Source organism: Protopterus annectens, chromosome 2.part2, assembly GCF_019279795.1.
Source record: "Protopterus annectens isolate FY-2018-M chromosome 2.part2, PAN1.0, whole genome shotgun sequence".
In the NCBI taxonomy this organism is placed as follows: Eukaryota; Metazoa; Chordata; order Ceratodontiformes; family Protopteridae; genus Protopterus; species Protopterus annectens.
In genome coordinates this window covers 403,780,169-403,799,708 of record NC_056730.1, presented here as the reverse complement: position 1 = coordinate 403,799,708, position 19,540 = coordinate 403,780,169, and the positions used below count along the sequence as shown (strand labels likewise).

Here is a 19,540-nt window from a genome sequence, read left to right as displayed (position 1 = left end):
ACAACCATTTCTCATTTTTCATCAGGACAGAGTCTCTTTGAGAACCAATCCCTCATTCATGCCAAAGGTGGTATCCAGGGTCTCACTGAACCAAGCTGTCCACCTGCCTACTTTCTTTCCAAATCCACAAAATAAAGGAGAGAAACTTCTGCATACCCTGGACATTCACAGACAGTTGCGCTACTACTTGGACAGAACTAAGACTTACAGAAAAACTGACCAACTCTTTGTAGCATATGCTGTTGGTGTACAAGGAAAAGCAATTTCCAAACAGACAATTTCAAAATGGATAGGAAATTGCATTCGATTCTGTTGCTCTTTTCATGGAAAAGCTGTGCCAGCTAACATCAGGCCTCATTCCACCAGAGCAACAGCCACCTCCACAGCCTTCTTAAGAGGGGTGGCTACAAAGGACATTTTAGAAGCTGCTACATGGAGCTCCGTGCATACATTTTCCAAGCATTACAACTTACCTTTATATTCCAGATCCAGCAGGCTTTGCTACTGCAGTCCTGCAGGGCATGTTAGCTACACCATCCTTTTCTTAGGTCCTACCACCCCCAGCTTAGCTATGGTATTCTACCCATATGTAAGGACTGCAGATGCATCCTTGAAGAACATAGTACAGTTTTGTACCTACCATAAATGTAGATGTCCGATAGGTATGCATCTGCAGTCAGGTTTTCCCTCCCTCCTACCCCTCTGTGGTATTCTTTGGGTACCTATCCCTCATTTTAGCTAGCTGGGGTTATCTTTTATGGTGTATTTGTTTTTTATTGCTGTGCATGTTTGGAATTTTTTCATCTCTCCAAATTTAGCCTTCCTTAGAGGGCACCTGGCATCTGGGGCAAGAAAAACTGAGGAAGATGGCGTCGGCTGATGCTTTTATACCCCAGGCGCTCTGATGTCGGGGAAAAGGGCGACATCAGCCGACGCCGGACCCAGACTTTGGAATCCGGCCAACCGTAGGGCTGCCTGAGGCAGGACAAACCCATATGTAAGGACTGCAGATGCATACCTATCAGACATCTACATTTATGGTAGGTACAAAACTGTACTTTTTGTACCTACCATAAATGTAGATGTTTGAGTGCTAATACAGCTGCAGTCCAGGTTTCCCTCCCTCCTTCCCCTCTTGGGACAGGCCTAATGGCTAACACCTCCTCATACAACCTGATTGGGGTATTCTTTTATGGTGTATTTGCTTGCAACTACTGTTTTTTGATTATATTGCATTGCATTATTACATAAATTTATGTTTTGCCTTCCTTCTGGGGGCACCTGACATCTGGGGCAAGAAAAACTGAAGAAAATGGCGTCGGCTGGTTCTTTTATACCCCTGCCGCACTGACGTCAGGGAAGAAGCGACGACATCCGATGCCGGACCTAGACTTTGGAATTCGGCCGACCGAGGACCCGCCTGACGGTAGGATAACCCATCTGTTATGACTGCAGCTGTATTAGCACTCGAACATCTACATTTATGGTAGGTACAAAACTGTACTTTCTGGATGCATTGCCCTTACTTATGAGGTGGGTGATGTAGAAAGCCTTTCTTACCATTGTGGAGATGTGGTGGTCAAAGGAAAGGTTGCTGTCAACCTTTGTGCCCAAATCTCTCACCACTGATTGTGTGCTTATGGTTGTATTAATGTGGTAATCTGCAGGGGTGTCGCCCTTGCTAAAGAGGGGGATGATGCATTTTTTTGCACCGAGTTTTAACGCATGACTTTGGCACCAGTTGTTGGTGTAGTCCCTCTTTTGTATGATGTTGACATAGTTTGGGGACTCTGACTTCACCCAGTTTGCCATCGTCAAACTTGTCAGCCATAGGCCTTTAGTTTTAGCCTGTACATCCAAGAAGTAGATCCCAAACAATAGGGAACCCAGCACAGATTCTTGTGGAACACCACTGGTTACGGGTCTGCTGGTGGAGGTAGTCATCTGTTTTGACTGTGTGCGTTCCATCAGTGAGCCGGTTTGCAACCCACCTAACAGCATACGGGTTGATCTCCAGCTGGGTAAGTTTATCAATGATGCCTAAGCAGAGAATAGTGTCAAAGGCCTTGGCCAGATCCAGGTAGGCTGTATGCATGGGTTTTCTTTTGTCCACGGCTGTGATGACCCTCTCAAAGTCCAAGTTCAAGAGGCAGGATCTACCTTTAACAAAGCCAAACTGTGTTGGTTCTTGCGTTTGGAGGTGGTCTGTATCTATAAAGTCCGTGATTGATGTTCTTCATCTCCCATTGCTGCAGTCCTTACATATGGGTATTCCGCTGTCCATAATCGGCCCGAATACCAAAGGGCTAGAACCGGCGTCGGTCATCGGCGCCCGAGACTGACGTCAGTACGTGCCAGTACAAATGCGCATGACCGACGCCATAACCTCAGTCTTTCTTGCCACGTGGTCCTAAGCAGAAGCAGCATTTGCAAGTGCCGTTCGGCGTTCTGGAATTGTCGGTTTTCGAGTTTCAGACCGGAGACCAAGTTGGGCTAAGTACCCCGTTGGGGACACTTTTGTCTTTCTTGCCTCAGTATTGACGGATGTCAGAAAAAGTTAATAACTGTATTTCTTGTGGGAAACAGATTCCTCATAGGGATTACCATTCACTCTGCATTCCTTGTTTGGGGCCTGAGCACGACGTTGTTGGGTGTCGCTTTTGTGCTACTTTTAACAAGCGTACTATTAAACGTTGGTTGGACTGTGCTAGGCTGGTGTTTGGTAAACGTTGTAATTACAACATGCCGTCGGATTCTCCGACGCCTGGTTCTTCTAAGAAACGCAAAGAAAAGTCTTTGCGGTCCAAACAGGATGAGTCGTCCACTCCGGACGCCGGTTCTGTAGAACCACTGACTACTTCAGCGGCTCCTTCTGAAAGTTTACCTGAGTCTCAAGGGGAGCCTTTGTTACTACAGGAAGTGGCTTCTCCTGTGTTAGGCCAGGCTGAGGGTGCTTCTCTGATGTCAGTGGTTCCCTGCCCTCATAGGGTAGTTAGGCCTCCTCCTTCTCAAAGCAAAGCCCATTCTAAGTCTAAGTCTGCCCCTGCTGGTGCTAGTCCCCAGGGTCCAGCTCCTAGGAAGCACATGTTAAAGATGGCTGAAGATTTGATTACTTTAATTAGGGGTTCTATGCCCCCCCCCTGCGAAGAGGCCCAGGGTAGAGACAGAGTTGGAGGGTTTGGTTCAGTCTTCCAATGAGTCAGATTCCTCTGTAGAAGAACTTCAGGATTTCCCTCCCTATTCTGATTCTGAGGCTGAGGAGACTACTCCTCTCGTCCCTCCAGAAGATTTTTCTTTCTCTGAGACTTTGCATTCCATGAGGGAACATTTCAAATGGGAGGGCCAGGATTATTCTGATTCTCGTAAAAGGCTAAGAGAATTCTTGCTTTTGCCTCAGCATAGGCCCTTTGCTATTCCCCCTGTACTGGATGTTGTTCAGGATGTATTTTCTGAGGCTGCCCTTAACCCAGATTCTCTGCCTCCTGCCCCGGTTAAACCAGATAGATACTACAGGGTTCCGGAAGCTCACAAGTACTTATATAAGAGTCCTAGGGCTGATCCAAAAACTATTACTCAAGGCCCCAAAGGTGTTAGGGCTTCTGTGGTTAGGAATCCAGTTCCTCTGGACAAGGATGCTAGGGCCCTGGATAGGTGGGGTAAAAAACTGTATACCTCTTCTACTTTGGCTATGAGAGCTTTAAATTGTCAGTTTCATATGCTCAGGTATCAAAATTATTTGCTGGGCCAATTGAAATGTAAAGTAGATGCTTTAGCTGAAGGTATTGAATGTAAGGAGCTTCAGGATTTAGTGCATGCTTCAGACCAAGTTGGTAAGCATTCTTTGCAGTGTGGTTTTGATGCTTTACAGGCTTCTTCCAGGGTGGCTGCTACTAGTTCAGTTGTTCGCAGGCATGCCTGGCTTAAAGATCAGACCTTGTCAGAGCATGTTAAGGCTCGAATTATGGATGCTCCTCTACAATCTGATGTTCTTTTTGGTCCTCCAGTAGAATCAGTTTTGAAAAAAATGGAGGAAAAAGCTAAGTCTATGCAGACAGTTAAGGACTTTTTACAGGTTCAGCCCCCTAAGTTCAGTAGGAATTGGCCTGCTAAGGGATGGTCTTTCCTCTCTTCGGATTATCAATCTAGGGGCAGGTCGAGGCGAGGTAGAGGTAGGGCTTCCTCTCAGGGCCCTGTTACTTCTAGGTCTTTGAGTTCTTCTACCCCTTCTGCTGGGGAGGGCAGGGGTCAGTCCTTTCGGAAACAGACCCAATGACCTGTGTCTTCAGCTGCCGGACTCTGCCTTGCTGGCAGCTCCTAGGAGGAAAACTGGGACTTTTCAAAAGGAATTGGCATTTGGTTACCCAAGACAAATGGGTATTGGATATAGTAAATCGAGGCTACAAATTTTATTTTCACACATTCCCTCCTTTCAAAGGTATGCCGGATGTGCCTCATCGGCAAAGACTGGAAGCACAGACACAAATTTCTTCTCTGCTTCAGTTGGGAGCAATACAGGAAGTACCTTCTGCAGAAAGAGGCACAGGGTTTTATTCCCGTCTTTTCTTAGTGCCAAAGAAAGGAAATACTTGGAGACCAATTCTGGATTTGTCCATTCTAAACACCTTTCTGGAAATTCCAAAATTCAAGATGTTAACACTGCAACAGCTGTTACCTATGCTGGGCAAAGATCACTGGATGGTGACTCTGGATCTCAGAGGCCTATCTTCACATTCCTATCAGGCCCAGTTGCAGAAAATTCCTGAGATTTCGGAATGGGAATTTGCATTATCAGTTCTCTGCATTGCCCTTTGGCTTGTCTACTGCGCCCAGGGTATTCACAAAAGTCCTGGCTGCAGTAATAGCTTTTCTCAGACTAACAGGAATTCAAATTTATCCTTATCTGGACGACTGTTTGATTCTGGCTCAAGGCAAGCACAGACTTCTTCATCTGCAGTATGTAATGACAGTTTTAAGATGCCTAGGGTATTCTGTGAACGAAATAAAGTCCAGTCTAGTACCCTCACAAGAGATGTGTTTTCTGGGTGTAAGACTGAATACAGCTGCTCAGATGGCATTTCTTACCCCGGACAAACAAAGAAATCTTCACCTATACTTCCAACAGCTATCAGTAATGTCCAGGCTGACTGCAAGGACAGCCCTTCAAGCCTTGGGGTTCATGGCATCTTGCATTCTAGTACTTCCCAATGCCAAACTGCATATGAGGAAGCTACAGTGGTATCTCAAAAGCGTTTGGACTCAACACAGCCACGATTTGGACACTGTCATTCGATTCTACCTTGCATTCAGAAAGAATTTCTGTGGTGGGCTCAGGAATGTCACCTAAACAAGGGGCTCTCTGTGACCCAACCAGAGGCAAGTCCGATATTGACGACAGACGCCTCGGAGTCAGCCTGGGGAGCTCATTTCAGAGGAAAATGGATTCAAGACCTTTGGCCCCCAGAGCTACTTCACTTGCATATCAACATGAAAGAGATGCTGGCAGTTCAATTTGCTTTGGATGGATTCAAGAGCCTACTTCAACCAGGACTGGTGTTGATTCGAACAGACAACACAACTGTCATGTGGTACATCAACAAGCAGGGGGGAACTCATTCTTACCCTCTTTGCAGACAAGCAATGCTGTTATGGGAAACTGCTTTGAATCTGCACATCACTCTTCGAGCACAGTTTCTGCCAGGAGCACAAAATTCTTTAGCAGATGTTCTGAGTAGACAGATTGTGGATCCTCACGAATGGAAATTGGACCCTCAGGTATTTCTTCAGTTGACCATGGCTTGGGGAACTCCAGACATAGATCTGTTCGCTTCTCCTCTGAATTTCCAACTGCCACTGTTTTGCACAAGGCTGTTTCATCCAAAAGCCTGGAAAATAGATGCACTATCCTTCAGTTGGAGCAACCTTCACGTGTATGCTTTTCCTCCTTTGCCTCTTCTTCCAAAGGTGCTGTTGAAAGTCAGGAGGGACAAACCTTGCATGATCCTTATAGCACCGGATTGGCCTCGTCAGCATTGGTACCCTCTGTTGAGGAGCTTAATTCATGGAACACCTTGGCCATTACCACAGATTCCTCACTTATTGTCTCAGGAAAACAATCATTTTCTCAATGTCGGGCTGCAATCCCTCCACCTGACAGCCTGGCATTCTGTTTTAGAGAAGGAGGGCCTTCAGCTCCCTCAACAAGTTTTGGATGTTATTTTGGAAGCCAGGCCCTAGTACTCAAAGTTTATGCTGATAAATGGAAGAGATTTTTTCTTTGGAGTTCAGCTAAAGGCTTTGATGTCAAATTGCCTAATTTGAGTTGTACATTGCAATATTTGACTATTTTATTGGACAAGGGTTTGTCCTTCTCTTCTGTAAAAGTGCATGCTGCAGCTATTTCTGCTCACTATGATTGTGACCCTCCTTTATTTTCACATCCATTGGTTAAACAGTTTCTTAGAGGGGCAAAGAATATAAGACCCCCACGGAGGGCTCCTACTCCTACCTGGGATCTTAATTTTGTTTTGGAAAAGCTGACTCTGCCTCCTTTTGAACCTACAGCTACAGCTGAATTGAAGTTGTTGTCTTGGAAGACTGCTTTTTTATTGGCTGTTACTTCTGCTAGAAGGGTATCTGAATTACAGGCCCTCATGGCAGTGGAACCTTTTCTGATTTTTCACAAGGACAGAGTTTCCTTACGTACTAATCCTACTTTTCTGCCTAAAGTGATTTCTAATGTGGCATTGAACCAATCTATACATTTGCCTACTTTTTATGCTAACCCCCAAAATGAAGGGGAAAAAGTTTTGCATTCTTTGGATGTACATAGGCAGTTAAGGTATTATTTGAGCAGAACCAAAGAGTTCAGAAGATCTCTACAATTATTTGTTTCGTTTGCTTTGACTTCACCAGGGAAGGCTGTCTCGAAACAAACTATTTCCAAGTGGATTGGCCATTGTATTGCTTTTTGTTACTCTCATCATGGAAAGGATGTTCCAGTTGGGATCAGGCCTCATTCTACTAGGGCTACGGCCACCTCTACTGCTTTTTTGAGAGGGGTAGCTACTAAAGACATTCTAGAGGCAGCTACTTGGAGTTCTGTACATACCTTTACAAAGCATTATCATTTACCTCTTTATTCTAGGTCTAGGGCTGGGTTTGCCACTGCAATCTTACAGGGCATGTTAGCAGCTCCTAATGCTGTTTAGTTGGCCAGCCTCCCTTTTTTCCTTTGCTCTGGGATTCTACCCATATGTAAGGACTGCAGCAATGGGAGACGAAGAACATAGTACAGTTTTGTACCTACCATAAATGTAGATGTTCGAGGATCTCCATTGCTGCAGTCCAATTTTCCCTCCCTCCTTTTCTTTTTAGGTTGGGGTTTGGGTGGTGTTTTTTGCATTCTGACGTCTGAGGCAAGAAAGACTGAGGTTATGGCGTCGGTCATGTGCATTTGTACTGGCACGTACTGACGTCAGTCTCGGGCGCCGATGACCGACGCCGGTTCTAGCCCTTTGGTATTCGGGCCGATTGTGGACAGCGGAATACCCATATGTAAGGACTGCAGCAATGGAGATCCTCGAACATCTACATTTATGGTAGGTACAAAACTGTACTTTCTTTCCATAGCCTTGCAGATTAGGCTGGCCAGGCTTATGGGTCATTGTTTCCTAGGGTCTGTCGAGGTGCCTCCTTTATGTAGCAGGATGACTGTTGCAGTTTTCCATTCAGCAGGTACAAAACCAGTGCTTAGGCTGTGGTTAAAAAGAGTACCCAGCGGTGCAGCTATTCCCTGTTTTAATCCATTTAGAATGCAGCCTGGGATATTATCAGGTCCCATTGAGGCTGTGTTTTTGGGTTTGGAGAGAGCGTTTATGACCTGTTCCTTGGAGATACTAGGTGCGCAGGGCAGGTGGTAGCTATGCTTTGGGGGGGGATATGTGGCGGGGACAGGGGAGAGACGTTTTTATTGAAAACAGGTTGTCTATTTCTGCGGGTCCGGCATATGTGGTGCCATTAACAACTAGTTCTGCGCAGATCTGGGTTTTTCTTTTAAGGTTTCTGATGTAGTTAAAGAAGGCCTTATGGTTATCCTTAGCAAAGTAGACTAATTTGGATTCATAGTTATCTTTAGAATGCCTCAGGTGTCTTATTTGCTTGTTTAAGCTGAGGAGGGAATGCTTCCAATTCAGAGACTGTTCTTTCCTGCAGTTTCTTTCTATTATTGTGTAACCTGTTAATGGCGGATGTCCACCAGGCAGGCTTGTTCTTGAGTATCTTGTTTTGATCCTATCAGGTACAGATGACTCAATACATTTGTATAAGATGCTTATACAAGGTATTGGTTTAAATCCCTAGGTGTCCATACCATTAGTGAGGGTAGGGGCTATGAAGCTATTAATGCTGTCACGTATTAGGTTGTAATTTGGCTTTGGAGAAGTTTTTTAGTTTAGTTGCTGCTAATGGGGAGGCAGATGTTATTACTTCTAATGGTACTGATTTATGATTAGGCCACACACTTGGAGTTGTGCAGTGATCACCAGATCCAGAATATTTGGTGCCCTTGTGGGGGTGTCAGCCAACTGGTCCATGGCACTGGAGTTGAAGTCCAAGAACCTTTGGACAAGTGTGTTACTACACGTGCAATTTACTCAATCTGTGGTTGGGTAATGTAAACACCCTGGCTTTAGGTGACTTTGTTGTGTCTTGAGCAATTCAAGTAGATCCAAGTATGCAGTGTGGGTATCTTGGTTCATGGACGGGGTCCTATAACTGGCAATAACTTGGAGCGGGGTCTTACCTGCAGTCAGTTGGACCTGGATTAGTCCAAGGGAATTTTTTTTTTACCAGTCTAGAGGTGTATTTATCTTTGACTATTGATATTCCATCTAGTTTAGTCCTCTCGCTTTCAGTTTGTGGTATTAATGTGTGGAAGGCATTATAACCCACTATGGCCGGGGCGATTTCTGCAGCCTTAAGCCAAGTCTCTGTGACTGCACAGATGTCAGTATCTTCTAAGGTAAGGGTGGATTTCAGTGACTTCAGTTTTAGGTTTAAACTCCTAGTATTTAGCAGAATAACCTTGAGGTTGCTTTTTGAAGATATTTTTACGTCTGGAATTTTGTTGTGACATTGCCTAAAAAAGGCACTATGGGGGAGGCAAGAGCCAGTAACAGAAATCCCAGAGGTGACAGATGAAGACCATCTCTGGCAAAGCAGATGTGGTCTGTCTACCATGTCATCCCAGGCTGACAGGTACTGCATCCCCTTAAAATTACACCAGAAACTAAGCCAATTGTTGAAGTCAGTCATTTATTGTTTATATTGTGGTATCATCTGAGGTGAAGGTAGTATGCTGCTCAAGGCTAGGGACATACCTGCCTGAGACATACATTTAGGGAACTCCATCATGTCTCTCTTCATATAGTCCAGTGAGGTGCATCTCAAGTCCACACCAACATGCTCTATGACAAAGTCATAATGGTACTTGTTGTGGAGAGACTTAAGTGTGTGTGTGTGATCTGGTGGATCATGGCACCTGACAGCTGACTGTAACCTTCTCCTTGTCCAGCCTGGTGAGTGGGACATCTGTATCTCTCACTATAGACTCACCTTTGACCAAAAAATTTGGTTTAGATGTGCTTTGCCTTAGGGGTTTGTTTGGTGAGACACGTGCTTGTGGTTTTGTGTATTGAGTGCTGTAGGTACTTTATTAGGTGTAGCATGTTTGTGTTTGGAGGTCTGTGGTGTTTAGGTAAATTTCTGGTGAGTACCTCTGCATATGATGGTTTATGTGTTGAGAGCATGGCTTGTGCAGGAGATGGAGTATGTGGGCTGACAAGCCTGTTCATATCATTGTTCTGTGAACGAGAGAGCAAGGATTCCAAATTCTTAGTGTGTATGCATGTCTCACAAATTGAGCTTGAGTGGTTTAGGAGCAGCGGGTTGTCAATGTACATGAGGTAATTGCTACAACACTTCAGGATACCATGTCAATCAGGATGACAGGGGAAATAAAGGAGAACTGACCATCCATAATACTAGGTGTAAATTTGCTCACTTTAATGAGGAAGGATGTGGATTAATTGGGGCTTAATGCTAGGTCTGTACTATTGGGGCTCTCAAGGGGTATGAGACTACTAGGGATTAGGAGATTTCAGTTAGTGGCAAGTGCTGTAGAAAGCTCAGCTGAGGTAGTCTATGAGCAGCTAAGCGCAATTTAAGGGACTCCTCAGTTGGAGCCTGGGCAGCTTCTAAGGGAAAATAAAACTACTTCAGCTTTTGTGTCTGTAACTGCTAATGGTTACCTCCACTGCACGGTGCTACGCAAAGGTGCACTACATGCAAAGAGATGCTTCTGATTGCTCAGGTGTGGATAGAGCCGTGGCTGGTCGCCAAACTCTGTGGAGGGAGTTACGTTTAAAACGGGTGCAAACCTGTGCAAATGCGGGCCTTGTGTAGCAGGTGTGAGAACCCTTTTTTAAAACAAGTTAAGTAACTTTCAAACAATCTAGGCAATGGAAATGCTCCTTTATGAGCCTTATTCCTAACAATCTACAACTCGGATGGGTCTTTTGCTAGCCTCCCCTGCTAAAAGGGTGCAGAGGGCACTCTTAATGTAAGATGGCTGGTTTTAGTGCTCAGATAATGCCAAACCATCTAGATTCATCAAATCTAAATCTATAGCTATAAAATACACAAGTACGAGAAAATACAAAGTGTAGGAAAAACATTTGCAAACAGATGAAACAGCAAAACAGTTAAAATGACTAAAAAAAAAGTTAAAAGTAGGCAGCATTTCAGTAGTGCACAGTTTAAACGTGCAGTACAGTGAATAAAAACATTTTCTGTAGATTTCCAAGGATGCCTTGGATTTCATTTGGAATTCTCTAAAGAGATCAAAGAGCACAGCAGTCCTAGAGCAGCTGTTGTAAACTGAGCACACAGGCCCTTGCAAACGTGCTGCCTTAAATACAAGCTAAGTTGAGCAATTTTCAAACACGCTGGTCAGTGGTATTTTCATTACCATAAATGTTCAAAGAGTACAAATATTGTTGCAGTGTAGGCTTCCCCTTCATGCCCCTTTTATGTTTTGCATGACTCTAGTGATGTTGTTTGTATTGTTTGGAAAGCTAGAACCCTGCCAGTTTCCATTTCTTTCTCCTGTCCATTGCACAGCTCATATTTTCAGTCTGCCTTTCCGGTTTGGAAACCACACCTTCTGAAACTACTTCAGTTTCTCAGGCAAGAGTGGAAGATGGTGCAGATGAGTCTTCCCCATGTATCATGCATCATCCTCTTGTCCACAGCGTGGTGGAGCGAATGACTTCTACAGTGAATATCTGAAAGGTCTAGAATTCAGGACAGATCTGGATAACAGCTTGCTGTTTTGTTCCTACAAGTTATGCATGATACTGCAGCAGTAATACTTGAACATCTGCCGTAATGAGTATACTCTCACAACTGTACTTTCATTTTCATCAGGAGTGAGAAGCAAAGCAGATTATGGTTTGCATGAGTGAATGCTGCTGCTTCTTTCTCCAGAAGTATTTGTAGCATTTTTTTCTGAATAAATCTAAAACTGTGACAGTAATTGGATGAAAGCAGGTATAGTTATATATATATATATTGCATTCCATGCTTTAACTGTTTTTTTTTTTCCCTATTTGTAGGCTACCACAGGAGAACTGGAATCTGTGTATATAGTGGAAGTGTTGTTAAATTGTAGTAAGGAAAGTGTAGAGAATGCTGCTACAGAATCTGCCAAACCAGCAAAACCTGGGGAGAAGAATGAGATGCAGGTTTGTTCCGTGTGTGTGCTTGTGTGTAGTATTCTTTACGCTGATTTGCAATCATAATATACAGAATATAGTTACTTTATATCACCTATCTTGAAGCTGTTTATTGGTTTTGCTTGGTTCTCTTTAGACATGTAGCACTTTTGCATATCTGAGATTGTCATTTTAAGCATCATTCTGTAACTTTATTGGGTGTGGCTATGTTCCATGTTGGAAGTTTTTTTCTTCCACATACAGAACATTGAGGAAAAGATAATGTTTGACTCCCCAATGTGGCCTTAATGCAATAACGATTTGTGTTGTCCTTTTTGTAATAGTAATGAATTATTTTTATCTAAAGTGTTTGCATTCAGTTTGTGTGAAATAAACATTTTATGGTCCACTGATGGAAGAATGTTTTGTGCAAACCTGGGTGCAGTGTAAATTTTGCTTCATATGTTAATTTTCTGCTGCTTTTGCCATGCATACTTTTCATCCCCTGTAAATATCCATAAGAACATTGTGTCGCGAATGTGTTTGTATTTGTAAGACCAAGGGATATGTTTGGCCAGCATTTAAAAATGAAAAAAAAAAATGCCTCGCATTCCCTGTTCAGACCTTGACACATTGTGTATTTATGGAACTTAAGGGAAAGTATACAGTGATGTGATGTCGAGAATGTATCCATTGTGACTTTGCCATTGCAGGTTGTTTTTTTTTACCACCATTCAACTGACTTGTGGTCCGAGTTGGCCTGTGTAAATCATTCTGCCATTATTCTGAGAATTACTTTTTTTCCCACTAAGAGCTTTTCTAGCCAATAATTTTGATGTGATAACATGTATGTCTGCATATACACATACATGTTTGGACACGCACTTCCAATGCCTTTTGCATTGGGAAAAGTTATTTTTGTGACTGTAGCTCAACAATTGTGTGTATACTAAATTAGCCATTTTAAGTCTGCACTGCAGAAATAATTGCATATCTTGTCAGTATTCTAGCAAAGACTTGCAAGGGCTGCATTACGCAGAAAAGGTATTCATTCAAAAATTCTGTGATATTTTGCAAACTGTACTATAAAAGCATAATCTGCCAGAAGTGTGTGTTAAAGTGTGTAAGTGTTGATTGGTGTGCACTACTTTTGTTTGGCAGAAGTAAAGAAGCTTGTCTGGTCTACCTTTTAAAGTACTTTCAATATTTTGCCTCCATTTAATGCTTTGCCTCGAGTACCTTCATGGATTCCACCACCACTAACCTATTAGTGTATCCCATGATTTCTTAGCCTTCCCACTGAAGTACATTTACAGGTATAGTTGGAGCAGTTGATGATCTTCGTATTTCACTGTTGCAGTCATCGCATTTAGGTTATCAGCTTACAGTAGCCCTCTTCTGTTTCAAGGCCTAAAACTCGAACCATGCCTAGAAAACCAGCGCCCAGACCACATGGTCAGGCCTCTGTGCCTAAAAAACAAATGATAAGAATGGCTGAAGACCTTATTACTTTAATCAGGGGAAGCCAACCTTCCCCCTCTAAGAGACCTAGGACTGAATTTGCTTGTGGTACTTCTGACCAGGATTCTGAAATTTCTGTTTCCTCTGATGACCAGGATTTATCCTTATCTACCTATGAGGATTCTGATGCAGAGGACTCTATTCCCACTGCTTCTCCCTCAGAGGATTTTTCTTTTGGTGAAACCTTGCATACTCTTGGGGATCATTTTTGCTGGGAAAGTCAGGATTACTCTGATTCTAAAAAGAGGCTTAGGAATTTCTTACTCCTGCTCCAACACAGGCCGTTGGCTATCCCTCCTGTGCTAGACATTGTTGATGCCTTTTCGGAATCTAGCATGGTCCCCGACTCTCTACCGCCTGCTCCCAGAAAACCTGATAGATATTACAGGGTTTCTGACTCTCACAAGTTCCTTTATAAAAATCCTACTGGGGATCCTGAGACCATTTCGCAGGGACCCAAGGGCATTAAGGCTACTATTGCCAAAAATCCTGCCCCCTCTGATAGAGATTCCAGGGCCCTGGATAGATGGGATAAGAAGGTATACACCTCTGCAACCTTGGCCATCAGGGCCTTAAATTGCCAGTTTCATATGTTAAAGTATTAGCACCATATTATTGGATTGCTTAAACAGAAAATGATGTTGATTCCTGATTGTGCTGAAAATGAGGATTTACAGGATTTAATGCATTCTGCTGAACAGTTTGGAAAACACTTTGCAATGTGGTTTTGATTCACTAGAGGCATCTTGCAGGGCTGCTGTCACTGGGTCTGTACTTAGAAGGCATGCTTGGCTTAAGGAGCAATCTTTGCCAGATCATGTTAAAACTAAATTGCAGGATGCTCTCAAGATTAAAGGCTATTCAGACTGTACCAGAAGAGGAAAGGGGACAAGGTTTTTACTCAAGACTTTGACTTTTCCTGGTACCCAGAAAAGACAACTCATGGCGTCCTATCCTGGACCTTTCTCTCCTAAACACCTTTTTGTTGATTCCAAAACTGAAGATGCTAACTCTTCACCAGTTGCTTCCCATGCTAGACATGGATTCCTGGTTGGCAACACTGAATTTAAAGGAAGCCTACCTGCACATCCCAATCGGGGAATCTTGCAGAAGATACCTACGCTTCAAAGCCGGCTGCATGCACCATCAGTTCTATGCACTGCCCTTTGGCTTCTCTACTGCACCCAGGTTATATTAACAAAGTCCCTAGCTCCAGTCATTGCATTTTGCAGGCAAATAAATATTCAAATATACCCATACCTGGACGATTGTCTAATTCAGGCAGAAAGCCAAGACATACTTTTGAATCATCTGGCATTTGTACAAAAGGTGCTAACTTGTCTGGGGTACACCTTAAACGAAAAGAAATCACATCTAGTACCCTGTTTGCAAATTATATTCCTGGGAGCAAATCCTGGGAGCAAAGCTTGAACGCAGCTTCCCAGATGGCTTTCCTCATGCCAGATAAACAAATTCATTTGACAACTTCAAACTAATGGCCACAAAACCCTGCTATCTGCAAGGCAAATACTGCAACCCTTGGGGTTCATGGCCTACTGCATTCTAATTCCATATGAGGAAACTACAATGGTATCTAAAATGCCTGGTGTCAACATTCTCAGGATCTAGAATCAATGATTCCTATCATTCCTTGCCTACAGTTAAGAGTTCCTTTGGTGGGCAGAGGCCTGCCACCAAAACAAAGCTCTACCATTCACTCTAGCCCCTGCTGCCCAAACCCTAACAACAGACTCATCAGATTATGCATGGGGGCTCACCTGGCAGGGAAGTGCTTTCAGGGCAAATGGAACCCAAGTCAAATGCACCTGCATATCAATCAAAAAGAAATGCTAGCTGTACAGAATGCTCTGACAGCCTGCAAGGGCCACATTCTTCCAGGACAGTTAATGGTAAATACGGACAACAGCACTGCTATTTGGTACATAAGCAGGGGGTACCCATTCATACCCCCTCTGCAGACTAGCCATGGCTCTGTGGAACACAGCCTTGAACTACCAAATGCATCTACAGGCTCAATTCCTGCCAGGAAAACTAAATACATTGGCAGACGAACTAAGCAGAAATCTAATGGACCCACACGAGTGGAAACTGGAACCAAAGACTTTCAACATGTTGATAAACAAATGGGGGAGCCCAGATATATAACTGTTTGCCTTCCCCCAGAACTACCAAATGGACAAATTCTGCACAAGGACTCCCCACAAACAAGCTTGGAAAGTGGATGCTCTGTCCTTCAGCTGGAAAAATCTATCAGTTTATACCTTTCCTCCTCTGCCTCTCCTCTCTAAAGTACTACTAAAGATCAAACAGGACAAACTAAGGACGATACTGATAGCACCAGATTGGCCATGCCAACACTGGTGTACCCCCTCTTGTGCAGTATCACTGTGGCTCCATGGCACGTGCCTCAGACCCCTACCGTGCTGTCACAGCAGGAGAGCCAGATTCTGCACCCTCAGCTTCAAGCCCTGAACCTGGCAGCCTGGTTAATTACCTAATCTCTCCGTTTCCGTCCTATAGTAAACAAGTGTTGGATGTCATTTTGGAGGCAAGAAGGCCTAGTACTAGAAAATCTTATGCTGAAAAATGGAAAAGATTCTGTGCCTGGAACCAAACTCCAAGGATGGACACAGCTGCGCCCAATTTACCTCGGATTCTTCAATATTTAACTGAGATACTTCACAAGGGCCTTTCTTTTTCCTCCATCAAAATTCATGCCTCAGCCATATCAGCTCATTACAGCACAGAACCACCCCTCTTCTCTCATACACTGCTCAAGCAGTTCCTCAGAGTGGCAAAAAACTTAAGACCACCCAGGAGAGCCCCTACTCCAGCCTGGGACCTTAACTTTGTATTGGAAAAACTCACTCTTCTTCCGTTTGAGCCAGCTGCAAGTGCAGAGTTAAAATTCCTTTAATCACTTCACCAAGAAGGGTATCTGACTTACAGGCCCTTATGGTAGTGGAGCCTTTCATCACCTTTCTTGCGGATAGGGTGTCCCTCAGGACCAATCCCTCCTTCATGCCCAAGGTAGTATCCAGTGTGGCTCTTAATTAGTCCATTCATTTGCCAACCTTCTTTTCTAATCCACAGAACAAACGGTAATGGATGCTGCACTCCTTGGATGTGCACAGACAACTTGGAATTTTACTTGGACAGGACTAAACCTCAAAGGAAATCTGAACAACTGCTGGTGGCATTTGCTGCAGGGGCAGAGGGGAAGGCTATTCAAAAGCAAACCATTTCTAAATGGATAGGCCATTGCATTCATTTCTGCTATAAGCACCATGGAAAACCTGTCCCACAGGGGATTAGACCACATTCAACCAGGGCTGCATCTACCTCTACAGCCTTCCTCAGAGGTGTCCCTACCAGGGACATCCTAGAAGCTGCTACCTGAAGTTCTGTACATACTTTCACCAAGCATTACCATTTGCCAATTTTCTCTAAATCCAGATCTGGCTTTGCCACTGCAGTCTTGCAGAGCCTTATAGCTGGTCCTAATGCTATCTAAAGTCCTCCTCCCATTCTTAGCTGTGGGAATCTACCCAAATGTGTGATGGCTGCAACAGTGAAACACTAAGAACATAGTACAGTTGTGAACACTTACCATAAATGTAGATGTTTGAATGTATTCACTGTTGCAGTCCTGGTTAGCCTCCCTCCAGCCCCCTGACTTCTTTTGGCTATACCTCTATTCTCCTTTACCATGCTTAAAAGCTTTTTGGTGTATTTGCTTTTTTGTTGGAGGTATAACCTTGTGTGTGTGTGTGTATATATGTATATGTGTATATATATATATATATATATATATATGTATGTATATATATATATATATGTGTGTGTGTGTGTATATATATATATATATATATATATATATATATGTGTGTACATATATATATATATATATATATGTGTGTACATATATATATATATATATATATATATATGTGTGTACATATATATATATATATGTGTGTGTGTGTGTGTGTGTGTATATGTATATATATATATATATATATATATATATATATATATATATATATATATATATATATATATATGCATTTAATTGCTTCCCATTAGGGGGGCACCTGACATCTGGGGCAAGAAAAACTGATGTAATGATGTTGGCTTCATGCTTTATACCCCTGACTACCTGACGTCATGGAAGATGAGATCACAACCGACGCAGGACCCAAGACTTTGATAATCTGACCGACTAAGGGGTACTGCAAGCAGGTAACCAAATGTGATGACTGCAACAGTCACCTCAATATTAGGAGTATTAATAACAAAATACATGAACTGCATGCACTCCTGGCTGTCCACTCCCCTGAGATTCTCTGTTTATCTGAGACCTGGTTAAAACCCAACACTACAGATAATGAAGTGTTACCACCTGAGTATAACCTACATAGGCTGGATCGTGTTTCCAGGAAGGGGGGGTGGGGTAGCTGTACTCTACAAATCTGAGTTGAATGTAACCATAGCTGTTAATCAACCGCCTCAGATTATTAATTCAGAAATTCTTGCCGCCAGACTGCAAATTAACAAAAGTAAATGCATAAACATCATCTGTATGTACATTCCCTGGGGTAATAATATAGCCGCAATTGATGACACCCTACACTGGCTGTCATGTCACTACCCCCAAGAAACCCTACTGTTTGGAGACTTTAACATAGACTGAGGCAACTGATGTTCTTCATCTCACATTGCTGCAGTCCTTACACTTGGGTAGTCCGCTGTCCTCGGTCGGCCCGAATATCAAAGTATAAGGCTGACGTCGGTCAAGGCGCATTAGACTGACATCAGGACGTCAGGGTACAAATGCGCATGACCGACGTCATATCCTCAGTCTTTTTTGCCGCATGGTCCGATGCAGAAGCAGCGTTGCAAGTGCCGTTCGGCGTTCTGAAATTTTTCGAATTCAGAGTTTCAGACAGAGTCAAAGTTGGCAAAGTACCCCGTTGGGGAATATTTTAGTTTTTTCTTGCCTCAGTGGTTTACCGGATGTCAGAAAAAGTGAATAACTGTATTTCTTGTGGGAAACAGATACCGCATAGAGATTATCATACTTTGTGTATTCCTTGTTTAGGGCCTGAGCACGACGTTGTTGGGTGTCACTTTTGTGCTAGATTCAATAAGCGCACTATTAAGAGAAGGTTAGATTGTGCCAGGTTAGTCTTCGGGAAGCGGTGCAATTATAATATGCCGTCGGATGCTCCGACGTCCGCTTCTTCGAAGAAGCGCAAGGATAAAGCAGCTAAGCCCAGGCAGGACGAGTCGTCCGTACCGGACGCCGGTTCTTTAGAGGTGTCGGTGGAGCCGGTGGTTCCACTGGAGGTTTCTCGGGAGGCCCAGGGGGAGACCTTGCTGTTGCAGGATGTGGCCTCTCAGGAGGCAGGTCAGGCTGAAGGGGCTTCTCAGGTTACTGTGCTCCCCTCCCTTCCTAGGGTGGTTAGGCCTTCTCCTTCTGTTTCCAAGGCTTCTCCCAGAGGCAGGCCAGGTTTAGCTTCAGTTTGTGTCACTCCTAGTTCTTCAGGATCTGTGCCCAAGAAGCATATGCTTAAAATGGCAGAAGATTTAATTACTTTGATTAGAGGTTCTTTGCCCCCTCCTGATAAGAGGCCTAGGGTGGAACCTGAGTTGGGGAGTTTTGAGCAGGCTTCAGATGTTTCAGAGTCTTGGCTGAAGACTTGCAGGAGTACTCTCCTTATTCTGATTCTGATGTGGATGATTCTACTCCTTCTGCTTCTCCTCCTGAGGATTTTTCTTTTTCAGAGACTCTTCATTCCATGAGGGAGCATTTTAAGTGGGAAGGTCAGGACTTCTCTGATTCCAGGAAAAGGCTTAGGGAATTTTTGTTTTTACCCCAGCATAGGCCTTTGGCTATACCTCCTGTTCTGGATGTTGTGGAGGATGTGTTTGCAGAGGCTTCTCTTAATCCTGATTCTTTGCCTCCTGCTCCTGTTAAGCCGGATAGGTATTATAGGGTGCCTGAAGCTCATAAGTATCTTTTTAAGAGTCCTAGGGCGGACCCAGAAACTGTTAGTCAGAGGCCTAAGGGTGTTGAGGCTTCTGTTGTTAAAAATCCGGTTCCTCCAGATAAAGAGGCCAGGGCTTTGGATAGATGGGGAAAGAAAGTCTATACTTCTTCCACCCTAGCTATGAGGGCTCTGAATTGTCAGTTTCACATGTTTAAATACCAAAACTATCTACTT

General features: G+C 43.6%; 1 protein-coding gene across 1 annotated transcript in view; it reads left to right on the top strand.

Annotated features, from left to right (window-relative positions):
- The window catches only part of MTREX (Mtr4 exosome RNA helicase), a 1,888,266-nt gene that overhangs the window by 1,223,049 nt on the left and 645,677 nt on the right, over window positions 1–19,540 (top strand). Inside the window, exon 19 of the mRNA XM_044063928.1 lies at window positions 11,673–11,801. Within this exon, the coding sequence (XP_043919863.1) occupies window positions 11,673–11,801 (129 nt within the window). The remainder of the gene's footprint in view (window positions 1–11,672; window positions 11,802–19,540) is intronic.